A 22,155-nucleotide genomic window follows, 5' to 3' on the forward strand; every position below is an offset into this window, starting at 1 on the left:
TCTCTCCCCTGAACCTGGCTCTGAACAGTCTGTTCTTGTTTACGACCCCCACGGCAGGGCAACAGCGATTGCTCATCCCTGCATGTGATCTGAGAGGGCCAAATCTTTGAGGCCTGGAGGAAACTCAAGCCCTGCCAGCAGCCTGGCTGCGGAATGCTCAGCTGGTCCCCTCCTGGGGCTCATGTGACTGAGGTGCAGCTATAAATATCAGAGGGGCCTCAGACTAAGACAGAAGTCGGGGGTCAGGGGACAAAGACAAAAGAGGATCCGAGTGGGTTTGGAGACAAAGACTTGGTGTGACGCAGGTGGACGAGACAGTCGCATTTCAAAGCAATATGGATTATAAATCTAGCCTGATTCCTGATGGAAACGCTATGGAGAACCTGGAGAAGCAGCTGATCTGCCCCATCTGCCTGGAGATGTTTACCAAGCCTGTGGTCATCCTGCCCTGCCAACACAACCTCTGCCGGAAGTGTGCCAACGACGTCTTCCAGGTCAGTGCTAGGCAGGGCCCCGGACCTGGAATCCCCACCCCCTGCCCCTAGACCCCCGACGACTTCTCAGATGCCCCTCCCTCTCAGCCTAGGACACTTCAACCACTTGCTCCAGTGAGAAGCTACAGAGACACCCTCCCCCAAGGGCTAGGGATGGGGGTAGGGCTGGGGCTAAGGGGAAAAGGAGAGGCTCTGGTCCTTCTCTACCCATCTAGTCCCCACCCTGCCCACAGCTCCGCGCTCTGCCTGGACTGCTCGCTCTTGGTTCCCTAGTCAAGAGTCAAATACCTCAAGTGATAAGACGGGAGCTGAGTAGAGAGAAGAGAAAAACCAGGCCCTGCCTAGGGCAAGAGCCAGCTCCAGGGTGGCAGGAGGCCCAGACTTTGGGAGGAGGGTGGTGAGAAGAACATGGTCACAGCAGCATCTCAGAGGCTGCGTGCTCCAACATGGGGGCAGAAGGGACTCCATCTTCCTGAGGAGGCAAAGGGAAGAGTTGAGGCATTGCACTGGGAAGAGGGTCCGGAGCCACGACAGGAAATGCGCTTCCCAACTCGGGACTAGTTGCATATGCCAATAATCCCAGCAAACCTGAAACCTGAGGCAGGAGGATTGCTAAGAGTGTAGTCTGTGCTACCTAATTAGTTTGAGATAGCAAGACCCTACCTCAAAAACAAAACAAAACAAAATTTAAAATAATATCCTCGGAGCTGGCTCTAGTTCTAAGACCTGTGGTATCAGTGGTAAACCGAGGCATAGAAAGATTACAGCTGCTTGTCTTAAATCACATGACTTGAACTCATGTTAGCTGGTACTGATCCTCTTGACTGTTTAAGTGCTTCAACCAAGATACTTCACCACATGGGTGGGCTAGTTCTAGGTCAAGGCCAGGAACCGGTGGGTGCCCTTTGGTTTGGCCAATGTATCTGGAGCAACTGGGGCAAGGAGAACTGAGACTGGAGAGGGTAGGAATGCTGGCCTCATCTTTGCCTTGGCTGTCTGCAGGCTGCGAATCCCTACTGGACCAACCGCGGTGGCTCAGTGTCCATGTCTGGAGGTCGTTTCCGTTGCCCCTCGTGCCGCCATGAAGTGATCATGGACCGGCACGGGGTGTACGGCCTGCAGAGGAACCTGCTGGTGGAAAACATCATTGACATCTACAAGCAGGAGTGCTCCAGGTCAGTGTGCAGCCGAATGGCCCCGCCTCCGGCCCCGCCTCTTCCCCAGGCCCCTCCCACACCCAGGAGCCTACAGCCAGGTTCACCAGCACAGAGAGCCAGCACCCTCTACCTCAGACAGAACCTCAGCTCTTGAGTTCTGGGTATACTGGGGGCGTGAGAAAGCATCCTGAGACTAGGGTGCAGGTGTGTGTGTGTGTGTGTGTGTGTGTGTTTGCATTCATGGTAGAGATTGGTCCTCACTAGGTAAATGCTCTACCACTAAACTGTGTCCCCAAGGATGGAGCCTTGACATGTAGCTCAAGCTGGTATCAACTTGAGATCCTTTTGTTGTTTCTCAATCTCAGCTTTAAAAATATATATATTTATTTTATTTTGCTTACATATAGGTGTGTATGTGTGTGTGCACACACATGCCTGGCATCTGTGGGTATACCAGAAGAGGGTACTGGGTCCCTGTATTAGTCAGGGTTCACTATAGAAATATAACATACAGTATACACACACAGAGACACACAGACACACAGACACACACACACTCAAGTTGTGTAGTCCACAAGGCTGGATGTCTCAGCTGGTCTTCATTATATGCCAGAGTCCCAAAAGAATAGGCTCTAATGCCGGTGAAGGAACAGACTTGCTAGTGAGAGAGAGTGAGAGCAAGCAGGCAAATAGAGAGCTTCCTTCTTCCATGTCCTTTATAGTGGCTGTCAGGAAAAGATGTGGCCCAGATTAAAGGTGGATCTTGCCACCTCAAAAACAAAAAACAGACAGACAAACAAAAAACCGACCCAAATTAAAAGTGGGCCTTCCCACTTCAAATGATTTAATTAAGAAAAAAACCTCCCTAACTAGGCAGTGGTGCGACACGCCTTTAATCCCAGCACTCAGGAGGGAGAGGCAGGTGGATCTCNGTGAGTTTGAAGCCAGCCTGTTCTATAGAGTGAGCTCCAGGACAGCCAGGACTACCAAAGAAGAAACCCTGTCTCAACAAACAAACAAACCCAGCCACTTGGGTTTTTAGTTAATTCCAGATGTAGTCAAGTGGACAAGATTCAGCTATCACAAATGCCCTGGAACTAGAACTGGCTGTGAGCTGCCCTGTGGATGCTGGGAACCAAAGCAGGTCCTTTGCAAGAACAGCGAGCTCTTAATTACTCACCCATATCTCCAGCCTTCTCCTTGAACATCCTACACTTCTTTGTTACATTGTGTCTCATGTCCCTAGCACACAGCGCTACAAACGGACATTGTTGAGCCCAGCCACAGTGGCATATGCCTGTGATTCCAGCTACTTGGGAGTCTGAGGCAGGAGGATCTCAGTTCCAAGGTTCACCCAGGCAACATTGCAAATGCAGGGCCTGCCTGGATAGCTCAGAAAGATGCTGATTCATAGTAAGAAGATACTAAGGAGACTAAGGGGCTGGGACCGTAGGTCAGTGGTAGAACCCCTATCTAACAGAAGGTTCTGTCCAGTCCCCAGGCTCTTTCCCAGACAGCTCATACATATATACTGAAAAAATGCTTCTATTTATTATTGTTATTAGTGTGTGGTGTGGGTGTGAGTGCACACCAGCCATGGCCCATGTGTGGAGGTCAGGAAACAACTTTGTGGAATCAGCCCTCTCCTTCTGCCTTTACGTGAGTCCCAGGGAAGGAACTCGGGTTGTTAGCCTTGTGCTGCAAGCACCCTCGTCTCCTGCGCCATCTTCTCAGGCCACAGATGCCTATTTTGGATGATGATGACAAAATTTATAGTATATTCACGTCAGCCTAATGCTAATGCCTTCCCTGGGCATCGCCAAGGTGGTGTGGTGCCAGGGAAACCCCCATCATGATGGTCACAGTGTGGGGTTCCTGGGCTCAAAGATGGAAAAAAACAAAACCAAGTGTTTGGAAAAAGGCTCCTGAAGAGGGCAGAAAAGCCTGGTGTGACCAGCAGGGCTGTGGGAGGGGCAACACGGACCTGTGGGGGATGGTCACTGTTGGAAGTGGATAGCTGTAAGGGACTGGGGGAGTGAAGACACTATTCTAAAGGAATGGAAGATCTAGTTAGCCTCGACTCTAAAAACCCTGCCTAGAATGGGAAACAATCGATGTTGGAAAGCGACATCCCAGGTACCCTAGTGGAGGAAGCCATAAAGGGAGAAGACAGAAAGAAGGAACTCTGGGGTCGGCTAGATGGCTCAGTGAGTAGAGCTGCTTGAGGCCAAGGCTGATAACCAGAGTTCTATCCCCTGAGCCCACATGGTGGAAGGAGAAAACCAACTCCTTCAAGCTGTTCTCCAACCTCCATGGATACCGTGTGACACACATACCCCACCCCCAATACACATATACTAAATAAATACAGTTTTTAAAATTATAAAAGAAGAGATTCTGGGCCCTGGAGAGCCTTTATGTAGCGCCCCCAACCACATGATGCTTGTATGGCTTAGGGTGCACAGGCTGCCTCCTTCTCTGAACTCCAGGATGCCCTCGGGGTGCACTTACTCTTTCTACCTGCATTTTGTTTCCATGGTCTCCACACCAGGTACTGTATGTTATAGACTCAGGGAAGAAATACAGGCAGGCTTCCCTGCCCAGTTGGAGGGTACAGTCTCATAGATTAAATATAGACGTGAAGGCTGCCATCAGAATAAACGGCCCAGGCCCCAGCAACCAAATCTACGGGGCTAAAATTAGAGCATAGGAGTTCTGGCCCCTCTGGCTGTGCTGCTGGGCCACCTTGGGCAAGTCCATTTATTTGCTGCAACTCCGTTGTGTTTCCCACCCTGTGAGCATCTTCTGGTCTGACTGGAATTCTGGGGGTCTCCCCATACCCTCTGTAACAACTCAGGCCAGGTCCAACGACGGAGCAGAGCCCGAGTTTAAAGGTTGGAAACAGATTTGCTTGCTAGCATTAGCTTCCTTGACCTTGGGTTCCCAGAAGTTAAATAGGAGACTGTTTGGAGCAGCTTGACCCACTGGGAGCTGACGTACGGATGCGTGACTTCCTGTGCTTGGAGCTAGGATGGGGCAGGGAGATGGGACAACCCTGACCTGTGACTCTCCTCCACCTCAGTCGGCCCCTGCAGAAAGGCAGCCACCCGATGTGCAAGGAACACGAAGACGAGAAGATCAACATCTACTGTCTCACGTGTGAGGTGCCTACTTGCTCCTTGTGCAAGGTGTTTGGGGCTCACCAGGCCTGTGAGGTTGCCCCTTTGCAAAGCATCTTCCAAGGACAGAAGGTACTGACTACAGCTGCTATGCCCTGATGATTCTGGGGGTGGACTTGACCCTTGTGGATGTGCTGAGCCGGCCTTTCAGGAATAGTCCCTCTGGAGGGACTTCCCAGGCCACAGGGACAACAGCCGTCGCCTCCCTGGGGGAGGTGGCTGAGCTCATGGGTTATACTTAGAGCCACTTGAGAGCGCCTGGGTGTGACCAGAAGGAAGAGGCCACAGCTTCCCTGTCCTGTCTGCTAGTCTGTGGTCCCAGACCTCTCCACCCGAGCCTCTCATGAAGTCTAAGGCAGCTTTGAGGCTCTTCCCTGGACCATGGCAACCCAGCATCCTGCCATGGAGTGAGCTGTAGCCCTACTCTCTGAGCAGTGTGTTTGTAACACTCCACGCGGCTCTCTCTGCTAGAACTTTCCAATTCTGTTCCTTCTCTCAGAAAGTAGCAGCTGGGGATGGTAGTGCGGGCCTTTAAGCCTAGCATTCAGCAGGCAGAGGTAGGATCACTATGAATTTGAGGTCAACCTAGTCTACACTAGTCTATATATTGAGTTCTGGGCCAGCCAAGGCAGCACAGTAATACCCTGTCTTGAGAGGGGGGTGGGGAGGAAAAGGAAGGAAGGAAGGAAGGAAGGAAGGAAGGAAGGAAGAAAGAAAGGGGGGCTGGTGAGATGGCTTAGTGGTTAAGAGCACTGATTGCTCTTCTGAAGGTCCTGAGTTCAAATCCCAGCAACCACATGGTGGCTCACAACCATCCCTAATGAGATCTGATGCCCTCTTCTGGGGTGTCTGAAGTCAGCTACAGTGTACTTACATATTAGGAAGGAAGGAAGGAAGGGAGGAAGGAAAGAAGGAAGGAAGGAAGGAAAAAGGAAAAGAAGGAAGAAAGAGCGAGGGAGAGAAAGAGAGAGAGGAAAAGGAAAAGAAAGAGAGGAAGGAAGGAAGGGAGGAAGGAAAGAAGGAAGGGAGGGAGGAAAAAGGGAAAGAAAGAAGAGAGAGGGAGAGAAAGAGAGAGAGGAAAAGAAGGAAGGAAGGAGAAGGAAGGAAGGAAGGAAGGAAGGAAGGAAGGAAGGAAGGAAGGAAGGAAGTGGTTTTCCTTTGTCCCTTTGTCAGTGCCTTGCTGTGTGTTTTAGGTTGCTTGGTTCCCCTCTCTGGGCCTCATCTGTCCATAAAGGATACATCTGTGGTAGTCTCTGCTTTAGACCAGAGCTGCACCCCAGAAAGAGGGATAGTAACCCTGTTGGTGACTGTCACAGACAGGGAGCATGAACACTGTGCTGCTATAACACTGGAGAAACAGCGGGCTCTGAGTCTATTTCTGTCTCTCCTCCCCCCCCCCCAGACTGAGCTGAGTAACTGCATCTCTATGCTGGTGGCGGGGAATGACCGAGTGCAGACGATCATCTCTCAGCTGGAGGACTCGTGCAGAGTGACCAAGGTGAGGGTGCAGAGCCGCCCTGCCCTGCCAGCGGTGAGGGGTTCGAGCCTCCAGGGCAGCTGCTCTCTGGGCAAGATCTGAGCTATGAGTGCAATTTGGGGTTTGAATCTTGGGTGCAAGATAGAGATGGCAGGAAAGGACACAGTCATTTCTCCATTCCCTCGGTGAACACAGCAGCTGTGTCCGAGCCTGCTGAAGGACAAGACAGACCCCAGTTGGTCCCTGACTGCAGAGACCCAATAACTCCCTGAATGTTTCCAGTGTTTTGCTGTAGAACAAGACTCCTGGGCCTTTAAAAGCTCACACTTGACTCAGGACTATGGAAACTCGGGGGCTCTGGAATGATACAGAAGTCTTCACTTGCTCCCTGTTTGTATTTTACTTTTTATGTATAAGATGTTTTGCCTGCACATATGTCTGTGTACCATGTGTGTGCAGTGCCAGAGGAGGCCAGAAGAGGGAGTCGGATTCCCTGGAAATGGAGTTCAAGATGGTTGTGAGCCTTTCACTATGTAGGTGCTAGCAATTGACGGGTCTTCTGGAAGAGCAGCCCGTGCTCTCAACCATTAAGCCATTTCTCCAGTCTTCTGTCTTTCTGCCTTGGATTTGATCTTTGTTTGTTTTTCAGGACAGAGTTTCTCTGTGTAGCCCTGGTTGTCCCGGAACTCCCTCTGTAGTCTGAAATCAGAGATCCACCTGCTTCTGCCTCCAGCGTGCTGGGATGAAAGGTGTGTGCCATCACCTGGCAGATTTGATTTTTTGAGACTAGATCTTATGTAGAACAGGACAACCTTGCATTTACTATGTAGCCTAGATTGCTCTTGAACTTCTGATCCTCCTGCCTCTACCTGCCAAGTGCTGATATTACAGGCACCATATACCTGGCTGGAAATTTGCATTTCTACTGAGCTTTGGCAGGCTGCTGGTTCTACAGACTGCAGAAGGCAGTGGTAGCTTTCCCAGCCAGATGTGATGGCACATCTGTAACTTAGCATTTGGGAGGTGGATGCAAGAGATCAGAGAAGTTCAAGGTCGCCTTCCTACACATAATGGATTTGAGGCCAGCCTGGGATACATGAGACTGTCTCAAAAAACAAAATGAAAATAGAGAAAGAAGAAGAGAAAAGAAAAAGAAAGAAGGAAGCTTTCTCACTCCTGGAAGAGTATTCAGAATTCTGCACTTCCTGGATGTGGTAGCACACAACTCTGACACCAGTGCTCAGGAAGAGTTTGAGGCTAGCCTGTCTACATACTGAGCTCCAGGCCAGCCAGGGCTACACAATAAGACCCCGTCTCAAAAGAAAGAAAGAGAGAAAGAGAGAAAGGGAGAGATAAGAAAGAAAAAGAGATTAAAAAATAAAACCAGTCGGACATGCTGGTGCACGCCCTTAATCCCAGCACTCGGGAGGCAGATTTCTGAGTTCAGGCCAGCCTGGTCTACAAAGTGAGTTCCAGGACAGCCAGAGCTATACAGAGAAACCCTGTCTCGAAAATCAAACAAACCAAAACCAAACCAAACCAAAAAACCCTCTGGTCTCTTCTTGAGGAGGGTTGGAGCTGGTAAGACCGGGGGCGGGGGGGTACACGACCATCATAACTGCAAGTGGGCTGAGCTGTGGAGTGGAGGGGAACAGCTTTGCTTCCTGTGTGACAGAGATTCTTCTTGCTGCAGATAGTTCCTGGGGCCCTTCTGTCTCAGAAAGTGCGTTGGGACCCCCATGGGATGTGACTGTAGGATTTCTGTCTTCAGGAGAACAGTCACCAGGTGAAGGAGGAGCTGAGCCAGAAGTTTGACGCCCTCTACGCCATCCTGGACGAGAAGAAGAGCGAGCTGCTGCAGCGGATCACGCAGGAGCAGGAGGAGAAGCTGGGCTTCATTGAGGCTCTGATCCTCCAGTACAGGGAGCAGCTGGAAAAGTCCACCAAGCTTGTGGAGACCGCCATCCAGTCCCTGGATGAGCCCGGAGGGGCTACCTTCCTCTCGGTGAGTGCAATCTGAAGGGTTTGGGTAGATTTGAACTATACTTTCTTAACCCTCGAACTGGCCGTTCAAATCTTGGTGAAATGCCAGGCATCTCGAGCCATTGCAGGCTCCTGGCTATATTTCTAATTTTTGTGGAGCTGAAACAGGAGGGGTGCAAGTTTCTGAGAAATCAGGGCAGTTTGGTGAAATATTATCTCAGAATAAAACATGCCGGTGTTAGGCTTGGTGACACACAACTTGGATCCCAGTACTTGGGAGACACAGGCAGAGGCAAGAGGATCTCTGTGGGTTTAAGGTTAGTCTGGTCTATATAGCAGCAAGCTCCAGGCCAGCCAAGACTGCATACTGAGACCCTGTCAATAAACAAACAAACAAATAAACAAACATAAGAAATATTGGCATGGAGAGATGACTCTGTGGTTAAGAACATTTCTTGTGTCAAACTTTTTTGTTGTTTTTAAAGATATTTATTTATTTATTTATTTAAGTACACTGTCACTGTCTTCAGACACACGAGAAGAAGACATTGTATCTCATTACAGATGGTTGTGAGCCACCATGTAGTTGTTGGGAATTGAACTCAGGATCTCTGGAAGAGCAGTCTTATCCACTCTTATCCACTGAGCCATCTCTCCAGCCTGTGTCAAACACTTTTAATCCCAGCACTGAGGAGACAGAGACAGGCAGATCTCTGTAACTTTAAGGCCAGCCTGGTCTACAGAGTAAATTCCAGGACATCCAGAGCTGCATAATAGAGAGAACTTGTCTCAAAACAAAACACAAACAGACAAAAACCAACCAAACCAAAATAACACCTTGGTTTTGTTCTTGCAAATGACCTGAGTCCAGTGCCCAGCACCTACACAGTGGCTGAGGACCATGTATAAGTCCAGTTCCAGGGCACCCAATGCCCATTTCTGACTTCCAAGGGCACCAGGCACATATGTGCAGGCACTCATGCATACACTTAAAATAAAAATAGATCTTTTACAAACAATATCAACAAAACCCAGAGAGGCTGGAGAGATAGATGCTCAGTGGTCAAGAGTGCTTACTATTCTTTCAAGGTACTTGAGTTAGGACCCCAGTACCCATGTCTGGCAGCTTAAAAATGCCTAGAATTCTAATTGTAGGGGAATCTGACACCCTCTTCTGGCTTCTAGGCGCTGTAATATATATATATATATATATATATATATATATATATATATATATATACATACATACATAGAAAAAATTTTAAAACATACAAAAAAACCTACAATACCCAGACCACATGCCTTCAAGCTCTTTACAGTCCAGCTTTGTCCGGCCCATGGTCTAAAAAGGAAGTTTGGTTGATGTTCACCCAGGAGACTTCAGACATTGTGAGTGGTTGGTCAGAGAACCCTGGCTTCCTGCCAGGACAGTGGATGCATACAGGGGTGCATGCCGGCTAAGATCTGTGCTACCCAGGGACAGAGAGAGAGTGAGTGTCCGAGTTCTGTCTAACAGGGCAGGAGGCGAGCTATGCCTGTACCACGGATTGGTACTGGAGTCCACCCTTGGGGGCTTCCATGTTAACCTCTGTTCTTTCTCTCCACAGAGTGCCAAGCAGCTTATCAAGAGGTCAGTGTCCCCCAGGAGTGGGTCCCACGCCCCTAGTCAGTGTCCCCAGGAGTGGGTCCCACGCCCCTAGTCAGTGTTCCCCAGGAGTGGGTCCCATGCCCCTAGTCAGTGTCCCCAGGAGTGGGTCCCACGCCCCTAGTCAGTGTCCCCCAGGGCTTCTGACACCTGCCCAGTAGGATCCTGTGCATTCATTTTGCAGGGATTGGGGCTCACCTCCCCACTCTCCAGACCATGTCCCCTACTTTCTTAGACATCCACTCTGCTTGATCCTAAAGAAGAAATGCTCTCTGCCTCTTTACTCCCTCACTTCAGGGATGGATTGTGGGGCTGGGATGCATGGATATAGAGCCAAGGCTAAGCTGACCCTTCCTGCATGGAGCCCTGAGACCTCACCCTGCCTCTCTCCCCACAGCATTGTAGAAGCCTCCAAGGGCTGCCAGCTGGGGAAGACAGAGCAAGGCTTTGAGAACATGGACTACTTTACCCTGGACTTAGAACACATAGCAGAGGCCTTGAGGGCCATTGACTTTGGGACAGGTAAAGGATGTGATAATGTTACTTGCTTATGCATGATTGACCTTTGAAAGGCAGCATTCCTCTTGAGTTCTGAGGGGAACTGTTAAAAAAGTCAAATTTACACAGCCAGTGTTGACAGGTCTCTCTATGGAGCCCTGGCTGTCTTAGAATTCTCTAAGTAGACTGAGCTGGACTGGAACACATAGAGCTCTATCTGCCCATCTCTGCTTCCTGAGGGCTGAGATAAAAGGCATGTGCCCAACATGCCTGGCTCCACAGACAACTTTGTGATGGATCCAGGGTCTAGCACAGTGCCTGGTACATAATTGTTACGAAATAAATTCTGTCTGGATCCAAAGCTCATGACATCTGGCATTAGACAGGTCTGTCTTCAAATCCCGATTCTGCCATTTGTGTGTTATCCGTGTGACCTTTGGCACTCCCCCAAACCCCTGCCTTTGTGGTCTCCTGCTTTGGCTGGGTTTTTGGGAGGATCTATTACCGGTACTCCAACCCAGGCCTTGGAGTCTTTGACTTAGCACCTAGGAAGTTTAGGCAGGAAGATGGCGAGCTGGAGGTTAGCCTAGGCTACATAGTCAAAAGGATATTCAAGACAGGTTGTGCTGTGTGAACATACATGTTAAAGGCTTGCACTACCCACTCCCTACCCACAGCAGGGAGACCATGCCAACAGCGTTTCTTAAGCCCATTCATGAAGACCAAGCCAGCCTCAAATTCACAGGACCCTGATGGCAGGCAAAAAAGGCATGGGCCACTACATTCAGCCCTGAGCCCATTTATTGGTTGGACTTTCCATGCTCTGAGCACTGAGACTCAGATGTAAAGTTGTAAAGGTGGAAATTCTATCACTTAATACAGTTCTGGGATGCGGCTCAGTTTGTAGCTTAGAAAACTGAGTTTCGACAGAGCAATCCCTTGTTCAAAGCCACACGGCTAGTAAGTAGGTGGCGCAGACCTCACCTGGGGCCCCTTGGCTTACAAGACTCTCTGAGGACATCTGAGACCCTTGTGAAGACACCATGGGACCTGCCCATAGTGATTCTCTGGGAGAAAACTATTCTGAACAGTCATTATGGTTTAAATTAAACAGGCCTCCTGCATTGTGGAGATTATGGGTGCGTCCTACATGGTTAGCTGGAGGTCTTACGTGACAGTTTTGTTGTTTTGCTTTTTTGTTTGTTTCTTGAGGCAGGGTGTCACTATGTAGCCCAGGCTGTCCTTGAATTAGTGGCTAATCTCCTACCTAAGTTTCCTGAGTGCTGGGTTTCCACGCTAAAGCCATGGTAGGCGTTCTGGTTGGTAGATAGCCTTGAGAAAGGTTGACTCTGCAATTCCTGGAGGCCCAGAAAGGCCTGGGGGAAGGAAGGGTCAGGGTCCCGTTAGGAAGGTTTGAAGGTCACACCCCAGGATGAGAAAGTGAGAATCCAGGTGTGGGGGGGTGTGAGATGGGGGGTGGGAGGTGGGGGGATGGGATGGGGACATCAGACTGTCCCACTCTCCTGAACAGAAACCCCACCCCCAACCCCTGGCCACCCTGAGACTGCCTCTCTGTGGACCTAGGAATCAGGCAAACAAGGAGATGCTGAGTCAGCAGATTTCAAAGGCGAGCAAATTCCTTTCAGTTGAGGACTCTGATCCCTAAGAATAGGAAATGCTTGCCCTGCCTCCCCTTTGTGGTGTGTCTGTTCTGTTGAGATGCACAGAACACTAAGTGTACCTCCTGCCTCACGGAGGCCACAGTCATGCCAGTGATGAAGTGTGCTAATGTCCTGGAGCAAAAGGACTATGATCTGGAAGGAGGAGGCAGGGAATGTGGAGGCCGGACTCTGTGAGCTTGAATCTTAACAAAGCCACCTCCCAGGTCCCTGCTGCCATTAAGTGCCCAGTTGGGACCAGAAATGGGGACAGATGTCCCCTCTAGGCCAGTCTTCTAGTAGCTGCTGTGAGAAGCCAGCCCCATCCTAACACAGTTGGTCTCCTCACAGATGAGGAGGAGGAGGAGGAGTTTACAGAAGAGGAGGCTGATGAAGAAGAGGGCGTGACCACAGAGGGTAAAGAAGGTAGGAGACCCTTGTGCCTTCACTGATGAGAATGCCAGGCTACACATTGCCAGGGTGTGTGCCTAGTGTCTATTATAATCTCGGCTCTCCTCTTTTGTTGCACGTGGTGGGTGGGTGTGCATATGCGCATGTCTGCACACTTGTGTGCTCGCTCAGGGGTGCCGTGCAGGGGCCCAAGGCTGGCATCCAGGATCTCTCAGATCACTCTCCACTGCATTCACTGAGGCTGGGTCTCTTAATAGAACCCAGAGTTCATGGATTTGCTAGTCTAGCTAGCTGGGTGGCTCAAGGCTCTCTTCTGCTATCTTCTGAGCTCTGGAGTCACAGGGGCTACCATGGTCACCTAGCATGTCTGAGTGCTGGAGATCTGAATTCAGGCCCTCTCCTTTATGTAGGAATCCACCCACCAAGCCATCTCCCAGCTGCTGCTGCTGCTGCTTTCTCCCCCCTCCCCCTCCCCATCCTCCCTCCCCTTCCTCCTCTTCCACCTCCTGCTCTACCACCATCATTTCCTCCTCCTCCACTACTTCGTCCTCCTCCTCCCCCTCCCCCTCCTTCAATGTACCCATGGTTTGCCAGGAGCTCATTATGGAGGACAGGCTGGCCTCAGAGCTGGGGTCAAAGGCATGTACCCTTACCCCTGATTAGTGTTCAACCTTAGTTACTGGAGCCAAATTCCAACCCAGCTAAAGTAACTAGCTCCAAAGAGTCTAAGGCAGCGGTTCTCAGCCTATGAGTTGCGACCCCTTTGAGTGGGGGGGGTGGGGTGGGGTGGAATGATCCTTTCATGGGGGTCACCTAAGGCCATTGGAAAACAGATTTACATTACCGTTCATAACAGTAGCAAATCACAGTTATGAAGTCACAATGAAGATAATTTTATGGTTGGGGGTCACCACAACATGAGGAATTGTACTAAAGGGTGGCAGCATTGGGAAGGTTGAGAACCACTACTGTAGGGTATCAGTAGCCCATTGGATTCTGACCGCTAAATTAATCTGAGGCTGAAGATGTGGAGATCTGGCTTTATTTGGCTTGTCATCACAGCTCAGGAGGCCCTGGGTCCTCTTGAGTCTGTCTGTGTCTCACCATGAGCCTGTGTCTGATTTTTCTCTTTCAGAACACCAATGAAGAAGGAGATGAGCGAGACACGCTCTGGACGCAGAGATGGGGGAGGTGGGGACAGGCCCATCTCGGGAGGGGGTTAGGGCTCCTTGGGGGGCACAATAGGGAAGTGTGTCTTCTCTCTGCTCAGAGAGCAGGGATTAGCATAGGGCTCCCCACCACTGTGTCCAGCAGCTGCTGAAACACAATTGGAAGTGTATCCAAGACGTCACAGGACACTTTTCTACGTTGGTGCGAAATGAAATATTTTGTATGTTTTTAAAATGTGATTTTTTGTATATACTTGTATATGTACGCCAGTTTGGTGCTTTTTGTACGAGAACTTTTGTATAATCACGCCTGGTCATTGTGTGACTGGCGATTGTCACAAAGCGGGAAGGAAGCCAAGACAATAGAGATGCCTACTTCCTTTCCTTGGTGGGAGGGCTGGGTCTCACTCGACGGCCTAGAGGGGGCAATGTACTGTACAGTGCCCATCCCCAAACATGGGGATAGGACTGAATTTGTGTTATATGTTGTTTTGCACAAGGGGCTGGGCCTTGGGGCACACACCCTTTGATCCCAGCACTCTGGAGGCAGAGGCAGTTGGATCTCTATGAGTTCAAGGCCAGCCTGGTCTACATGGAGAGTTCCAGGTCAGTCAGAGCTACATAGAGAGACTCTGCCTCAAAAATAAAAATGAAAAAGAATAAAAAATAAACTCACAATGCTCTTTTCCTGTAACTATGAAAGAGGTGTGATTTCCTTCAGCTTGAATGTGTGTGTGTGTGTGTGTGTGTGTGTGTGTGTGAGAGAGAGAGAGAGAGAGAGAGACAGTGTGAGTGAGTATGTGTGTTAGTGTATGAGTGTATGTGAGTGTGTATATGTGTGCGTTGCTAGCAGTGAAACTGAGGGTCAAGAAAGCACTCCATGAAAGTTCTACCCTGCTCTACAGGAGGTCCCAGCATCAGCCAACCTTTAATACCAGCACTTGAGAGGTAAGAGACAGGCTGATCTCTGTCTACAGAGGCAGCCAGAGTCAAGCAGAAAGCCTGAGAAACGGCATAGCCAAGGCTAGGCTTACATACCCCACACTTCCCAATGTGAGCTCCATGGAGAACCAGCTCTGCCACAAGCACAGGTTCTAGTTCTCCCAATGACCTGCCCCTGGCCATTCAGGGGTTTTATCCAGAGGTCCCATCCAAGGGCAGATAGCACAGGGGAATAGAACCGAGGCAGGAGGAGAGGGAGCAAATGTGTGCAGGTGTTCTGTGACTGAGCTGCCGTTGCTTTAGCGCCCCAACCTGGCTCAGTGGTTTGAGATATTTCTAGTGATTAGGGAGAGACAAGACTTGACTGTAATAGTTCTGGGGTTGAGGGACAGGGGAGCAGTGGGGGTGGGGCGGGGTTGAGAGCTTATCTGTTGGCTTCTCCCTATCTCCCACTTCTCAAAGCCCCAGTTTACCTCCTTGAGCATTTCCAGGTGGGACCCCTTGGTCCCTGGAGTCTTTCCCTGAGCAGTGAGAGGGCTCTCTGTTGTAGTTATACTTGGTGAGGCTCCCGTTTAGTTTGGAAGTGGTGGGAGGAGCCAGAGTTTCATGGTTCAGAGGAGCTGGGTCTGGAACTGCGGCTGTCTATGGGCAACAGACTGAATGAAGGTCACAGTGGAGCCCAGACTTCTTCCATGGAAGGCCAAGACAACCACTGGCTCCTGGGATGAGACAATTGTACAGAGCACAGTCAGCAGCCTCAGGCTCTCAAAGAAGCAAAAGGTGAGGCCCAGGGCAGGAGAGGCAACGAAGCAATACACCTTGTGTAATCTCAGAGAGTAGTGGAGAGTCAGCTCACCTACAGGCAAGCAGAGCACAGGAGCAATACAGACACCAGAAGCAGCCTACCAAAAGCAAGCTGATGAGAGAGCCTGGCATGGTAGCACATACCTTGAATCCCAGCACCCGGAGGCAGAGGCAGGCTGATCTCTGTAAGTTCAAAGCCAGCTTGATACCGAGGTCAAGGTTAGCCAGATTTAGACCCTGTCTCGGAATAAAAATAAAGTTAGAAAGTTGAGACCTGCAAAGTTGGCTTGGTGGTACACGCCTGCAATCCCGCTCATTTCTGGGATGGAGGCAGGAAGATCTGATGTTCAAGGCCACCCTCAGCTCCACAGCAAGTCTGAGGACAGCCTGAGATCCTGTCTTATGAAACAAAAGCTGACAGAGCTAGATGGGGTGCACACCTATCACCTCAGCCCCCAGAAAGCTTTTCAACAAGACAGCCATGAATCTGAGCCTATGCAGGGCTCATGGTAAGCCGTAGGCCAGACAGGGATGCATGGCAAGATGTGGCTTTGACAGTAACAGGGCTAGGGAATGTCACTTGATTAATGGAGTGTCTAAATAAGATCCATGAGGTAGGAGGTTTGATTCCCCAGCACAGCACAAACTGAGTGAGGATCCCATCATGTTTGGGCTCGGAGCAGGGGGATCAGGAGTTCAAGACCAGTCTGGACTACAGAATCAATTTGTTTTCCTGTGTGTGTATGTATGTAACTATGTATGTATGTATGTATGTATGTATGCATGCATGCATGTGTCTTAGTCAGAGTTTCTATTCTTGCACAAACATCATGACCAAAAAGCAAGTTGGGGAGGAAAACACATGAGTCTATGAGACCATACCTAAACATAGCATAATGCAAAAATACATTTAGTCCAACTTCTGAAGTGCCCATAGTCTATAGCAGTCTCAACAATGTTAAAAGTTCAGAGTCTCTTCTGAGACTCATCTAATCACTTAACTGTAGTCCCCAAAGCAAGACAGGAAACCAGCTGGGCAAACTCCAAACTCTGCATCTCCATGGCTGACGTCAAAGCGCTTTTCAAATCTCCAGCTCCTTTTTGGTCTTTGTTGACTGCAACAAACTTCTTTCTCCTGGGCTGCTTCCACTCCCTGTTAGCAGCTTTCCTCAGCACATAACTCACAGATCTGACATCCTGAACATCTTGGGGTCTCCAAGGCAACTTCTACATTACAGCTTCTTGTTCCAATATCTGGGGTCCACACATGATCTTCTGGGCTCTTCCAAGGGGTTTGGGTCACATCTCCAGCTCTGCCCTCTGTAGCACTCTAGGCTCTGGTTGATTCCACTCCACTTCTGCTGCTGTTCCTGGTGGTCATCCCATGGTACTGGCATCTCCAGTACACTGGGGTCTTCCGCTGCAATTAGGCTTTACCAATAGCTTCTCATGGACTTTCTTCATGGTGCTAACCCTCAACTTCTTTACGCTTTCAGTTCTGGGCAGTTAACTGAAACTGAGGTTGCAACTTCACCAATGGCTTCCCTTAGCCTCTTACAATGCCAAGCCTCGGCTGCTCTTCATGACCCCTTCATGCCTTCAAAACCACCTGGGTTATTCTTACAGATTACCAAGTCCAGCTGCAGCACGAGGTACAACCTTGTCTCTAGACCACACCTTATGTGTGCTCTCAGAAAACACTTCCCAGATGATTTCACCTCAGTGATGCTGGTCTCTTCTTAGTCACTGCTACCAGCTAACCAGCATCAATTGTACCAGTAGTCCCTTCTGGTTTTGACTGTAAAGCTAGAGCCGCATAGCTGAAGTTACTGAGTTCTGCTGCTTGCTGGAGCTGGAACATGGCCCCCTTGTTCTATTACATTATCGCCAGTTTTCTGTTTTCCAACTCCTTCCCTGCCTAAGCTTGGCTGTCCTGGAACTTGCTCTGTAGATTGACTGTGAACTCAAGAGATCTGCATGGCTCTATCTCCTCAATGTTGGCTGTCCTGGAACTCACTATAGAGACCAGGCTTGCTTGAACTCAGAGATCCGCTTGCTCCTGCCTCCGGAGTGCTGGGTTGTGTGCCATCACACTCAGAACAGACTGAATTTGAGGACAAGCCTGGGATTCATGAGACGAAAAAAAAAAAAGACCTTAGAGCCTCCGTATATATTTCTGCAGGTCAAACACTTAACCTAGCAACTCCTCAATTTCCAATTCCCCTGTTCATGAGAGACCATTTAGAACTCACGCTGGTCAAGCTGTCCCACCTGTGTCTTCAGAGAGTTTCCATCTGCCAGACTGGGGCTCACTGACAATTCTCCTGGACACTGTGCTTCAAGTTTTGTTTTTCTGTTTTCGTGTGTGTGTGTGTGTGTGTGTGTGTGTGTGTGTGTGTGTGTGATGTGCCTATAGAGTGCACACGTGAGTGTGGTACGTATGTGGAGACCAGAGGTTGATACGGGGATCTGCTCTTGCTCTTACCACCTCCTCCCCCTTTTTGAGACAGGGTCTCACTATTTAGCCCTGACTGCCTGGCGCTCTCTATTTAGCCCAGGCTGGCCTTGAACTCAGAGGTCCTCTTGTCAGTGTTGGGATTAAAGTCATTTAAAAAAGAAAGAAAGAGGGCTGGTGAGATGGCTCAGTGGATAAGAGCACCCGACTGCTCTTCCGAAGGTCCAGAGTTCAAATCCCAGCAACCACATGGTGGCTCACAACCATCTGTAACGAGATCTGACTCCCTCTTCTNTGGTGGCTCACAACCATCTGTAACGAGATCTGACTCCCTCTTCTGGAGTGTCTGAAGACAGCTACAGTGTACTTACATATAATAATAAATAAATAAATCTAAAAAAAAAAAGAAAGAAAGAAAGAAAGAAAGAAAGAAAGAAAGAAAGAAAGAAAGAAAGAAAGTGCTTCCTTATGTAAGAAAGAAAGAAAGAAAGAAAGAAAGAAAGAAAGAAAGAAAGAAAGAAAGAAAGTGCTTCCTTATGTAGTCCAGGCTGGTCTTCAACTATCTCTGCCTCTTGAATGCCAGAATGACCAGTGTAGGCCACTATGCCATGGCTAATTTTTGGTTTTGATATGAAACTTCTTTTTGCAGTTTGCAGTATGTACACAGTTGTAAAATGTAGTGAGTTGTTGTAGCATATAACTCCCTTACTGAAGTCAAGCTAAGGAAAAGAATATGAGCTAGCCTTAGAACCTTCCTGTGCCCATGCTAGCCCAGTTCCTGACCCTTCAGGGGCTGTTACCAGACGTCTTCACTCTCACACACCTGCTTGTCTTCTTAAGTTTTATTTATTTATTATACACAAGTACACTGTCTTCAGACACACCAGAACAGGGCATCTGATCCCATTACAGATGATTGTAAGCCACCATGTGGTTGCTGGGAATTGAACTCAGGACCTCTGGAAAAACAGTCAGTGCTCTTAACCACTGAGCCATCTCTCCAGCCCCTTCTTTTACTCTTTTTTTTTTTCTTTTCATTTTTCTTTTGGAGGGAGGAGACACCGCAGTTCAATCTAATTAAGAAAAGCCAACTTGGGGGCTGGGAAGATGACACTGTGACTAAAAGCACCGACTGGTCTTGCAGAGGACCTGGCTTTGGTTCCCTGCATCCACACGGTGGCTCACAACTACCTGTAACTCCAGCTTCAGGGGACTCAAAGCCCCCTCTGACTCCAAGGACACTAGTGCACAGACATACCTGCAAGCAGAGCACACACACACACACACACACACACAGAACAAAATAAACAAATCTTTAATAAAGAAAAGAAACATACTTTTACAACTGAGGCCTCTTATTTAATCCCCCTGCCTCAAGCCATGAACGCACACTCCTCTGGGTGGGGTGACTTGTGCTTTGGAGGAAATTTTCTCTTTGGTTTTTGCTTTCCTTCCATCAGGGAATCACCTCAGACCACGCTCAGCATCTATGTTCCTTCTCTCAGAATCTTGCCCTCAACCTGTTTGTTTACAGTGCCAGTAGCACTGGGTGACATGGTAAACTCTGCCAGCTTTGCCATGGTGACATTTATGGCGCGTTCCACTTTGATCCATAATTGTTTCTTTGATGTCTGTGGGAGGGCTGTTTTTGTAGAATCATACATATGTGGCCAAAGGAGTAAGTCCACGTAGTCTAAGCTCGGTGAGCAGCAGGCAAGTGCCTGCCCTCTCTAACCATTGGGGACACCTTATCAAATGACTGGAAGATGGCAGCTCTGGCTTGAAAGCACCTGGTTTCCTTACAGTTTTGTTTGTTTGTTTGTTTTGATATTTTATTTATCTTTACTAAGGTGGGGGGAGGGGAGATCCATGCCCTCACAGCACACCTGTGAGGTCAGATCAGAACTTACGATGAGTCTGTTTTCTCCTCCCACCTCGTGGGTACCAGGTCTTTTGGCTTGGTGATGGCCGCTTCGTCTGCTGAACCCTCTTCGCTTCAGAGTTTTATTCAAGTATTCTCCGACGGACGACTATAAAGGCTTTAGAAGCCAGAAAGAGAGAAGTGGGGCATGGTGACCTTGGATTCTAGCACTCGGGAGATTGAGGCAGGAGGATTAAGAAGAGTTCCAGCTAGCCTGCAATACATAGAGCATGTCTCAAAAGTGGGTAATTTAGGACTGGAGAGATGGCTCAGCAGTTAAGAACATGGACTGCTCTTCCAGAGATCCTGAGTTCAATTCCCAGCAACCACATGGTGGCTCACAACCATCTGTAATGGGATTTGATACCCTCATGTGGTGTGTCTCAAGACAGCTACAGTGTACTCATGTAAATAAAATAAATAAAATCTTAAAAAAAAAAGAGTGGATAATTTAAAAATGAAGACAGAGGCTTTGGCCTCCTTGAAATCGCAGCATTACTGGTATACACTATCCTATTCCCACATCATCTGGTCATGTTACTGACAAGAGAAGCAGGCATTAGCCCCCCCTTCATCAAGTCTCTTGTCAAGAGGAGACATGAAGAAGCATTCACTTGCTCCAGATAGGGAACCAACAAAGTGCGGCTACCAAGGTCCCCTTGGTGAGCCAATCAATGAGCTTTATTTGGGTTACTTACAGGAATGTGGGGGAGAGGTACCCTCCAGGTTCAGCAATGACTCAGACAGCTACAGCAGGAAAACCCTACTTCAGCACAGGCAACAGGTCAAAAGTTAGAAACCTGGAGCATTCAGCCTAACATACAATCAGCTCAGCAGGCTGGAGAGGGTCCTTTCCCGGCAGTTAAATTGGAAACACTTCTTCCTGGCAGCTCAGGGGCCTCTGCTTCTAATAAGGCTTTTATTTAATTATTTATTTATTTGGGGCCTCTGCTTCTAATAAGGCATTTATTTATTTATTTATTTATTTATTTATTTATTTATTTATTTGGTTTGTTTGTTTGTTTGTTTGTTTTTAAGACAGGGTCTCTCTGTATAGCCTTATCTGTCCTGGAACTCGTTCTGTAGACCAGGCTTGCCTCAAACTCTTAGAAAGATGCCCTCTTCCACCTCCCTAGTACCAGGAATAAAAAGCATGCTCCATTACTACCCAGCTTTCTAGTATGACCCTTTCAGGCAGTTCAGCTCATCTGAGAGTGTCTCCCTGTAGTCAGGCACTGCTTGTGTATGCTTGGGGAAGGAGGGGCCTAGAGAATCTGGTCAGTTTCAGGAACTTCCTGAGGCTATTGAGTTGTTTACTTCCTGAGCTTAAGGAGCTTTTTCCCTATAGAACATCTTGTTGTTTCACCTCTCTATAAGCATCTTCTCTTAAAATACCCTGTTATTTTACCTCCCCTTTAACATCCTGCATCTGAATTAGCTTCCTTTAAAGACACAAGGCTGCAGGGCAGTGATGGCACACTGCCTTTAATCCTAGCACTTGGGAGGCAGAGGCAGGCGGATGGAGGCCAGCCTGGTCTACTGAGTGAGTTCCAGGACAGCCAGGGCTACACAGAGAAACCCTGTGAAAAACAAAACAAAACAAAAGACACAAGGCTTTGATCTAGAAGGAAACTGCTACACAGTACATACTCAGCTTCTCTTTTGTCTCCTGTACCTGGGGTCTAGCCTTGAACTCACTAATTAGTTGATATCCTGGTCTCCTAATTCTCTTGCCCTTACCCACCAGGTGCTGTCAATCTTGTGAAGTCTTATTTTTATCTATTATTTATTTTTGAGGGAGTGTCTATGTGAACCAGGCTGACCAATAACTCACAAATATCCTCCTGCCTCTGTCTCCTCAGTGCTGGATTACTTGTCTTATTTTATGTGCATAGATGGGTTGTGCTGCCTGTATTTATGTGCACTGCATGTGTGTCAGGCACCAGTGACATCAGAAGACAACACTGGATCCCCTGGAACTACTGTACAGACAGGAGAGGTTTATGCTCCTGGTGGATGCAGAGAATTGAAGGCCTCTTCTTTGTTTGTTTTTTGAGATGAGGTTTCTCTCTGTAGCCCTGGCTGTCCTGGAACTTGAGCTGCAGATTGGCCTGCCTCTGTCTCTCAAGCTCTGGGATTAAAAGCATGAACCACCACCTTCTGTCTTGAAGTGCTCTTGAAGACCAGTGGGTGCTTTTAACCACTGACCCATCTCTCCCACTCCCTTGTTGAAGTTTTTTTTTTTTGTTTTGTTTTTTTGTTTTTTTCGATACAGGGTTTCTCTGTATAGCCCTGGCTGTCCTGGAGCTCACTTTGTAGACCAGGCTGGCCTCGAACTCAGAAATCCGCCTGCCTCTGCCTC

General features: G+C 48.8%; 1 protein-coding gene across 1 annotated transcript; it reads left to right on the plus strand.

Annotated features, from left to right (window-relative positions):
- The first annotated feature begins 223 nt into the window (after positions 1-223).
- Positions 224-14,357, plus strand: Trim63 (tripartite motif containing 63). Its single transcript, XM_021160834.2, has 9 exons — positions 224-494; positions 1,497-1,669; positions 4,734-4,902; positions 6,233-6,328; positions 8,079-8,312; positions 9,898-9,920; positions 10,333-10,457; positions 12,443-12,517; positions 13,638-14,357. Exons 1-9 carry the CDS (start codon positions 336-338, stop codon positions 13,646-13,648), a joined length of 1,065 nt encoding a protein of 354 aa, XP_021016493.1. The 5' UTR covers positions 224-335; the 3' UTR covers positions 13,649-14,357.
- The last annotated feature ends 7,798 nt before the right edge of the window (positions 14,358-22,155 follow it).

This window comes from Mus caroli, chromosome 4, assembly GCF_900094665.2.
Source record: "Mus caroli chromosome 4, CAROLI_EIJ_v1.1, whole genome shotgun sequence".
Lineage (NCBI taxonomy): Eukaryota > Metazoa > Chordata > Mammalia > Rodentia > Muridae > Mus > Mus caroli.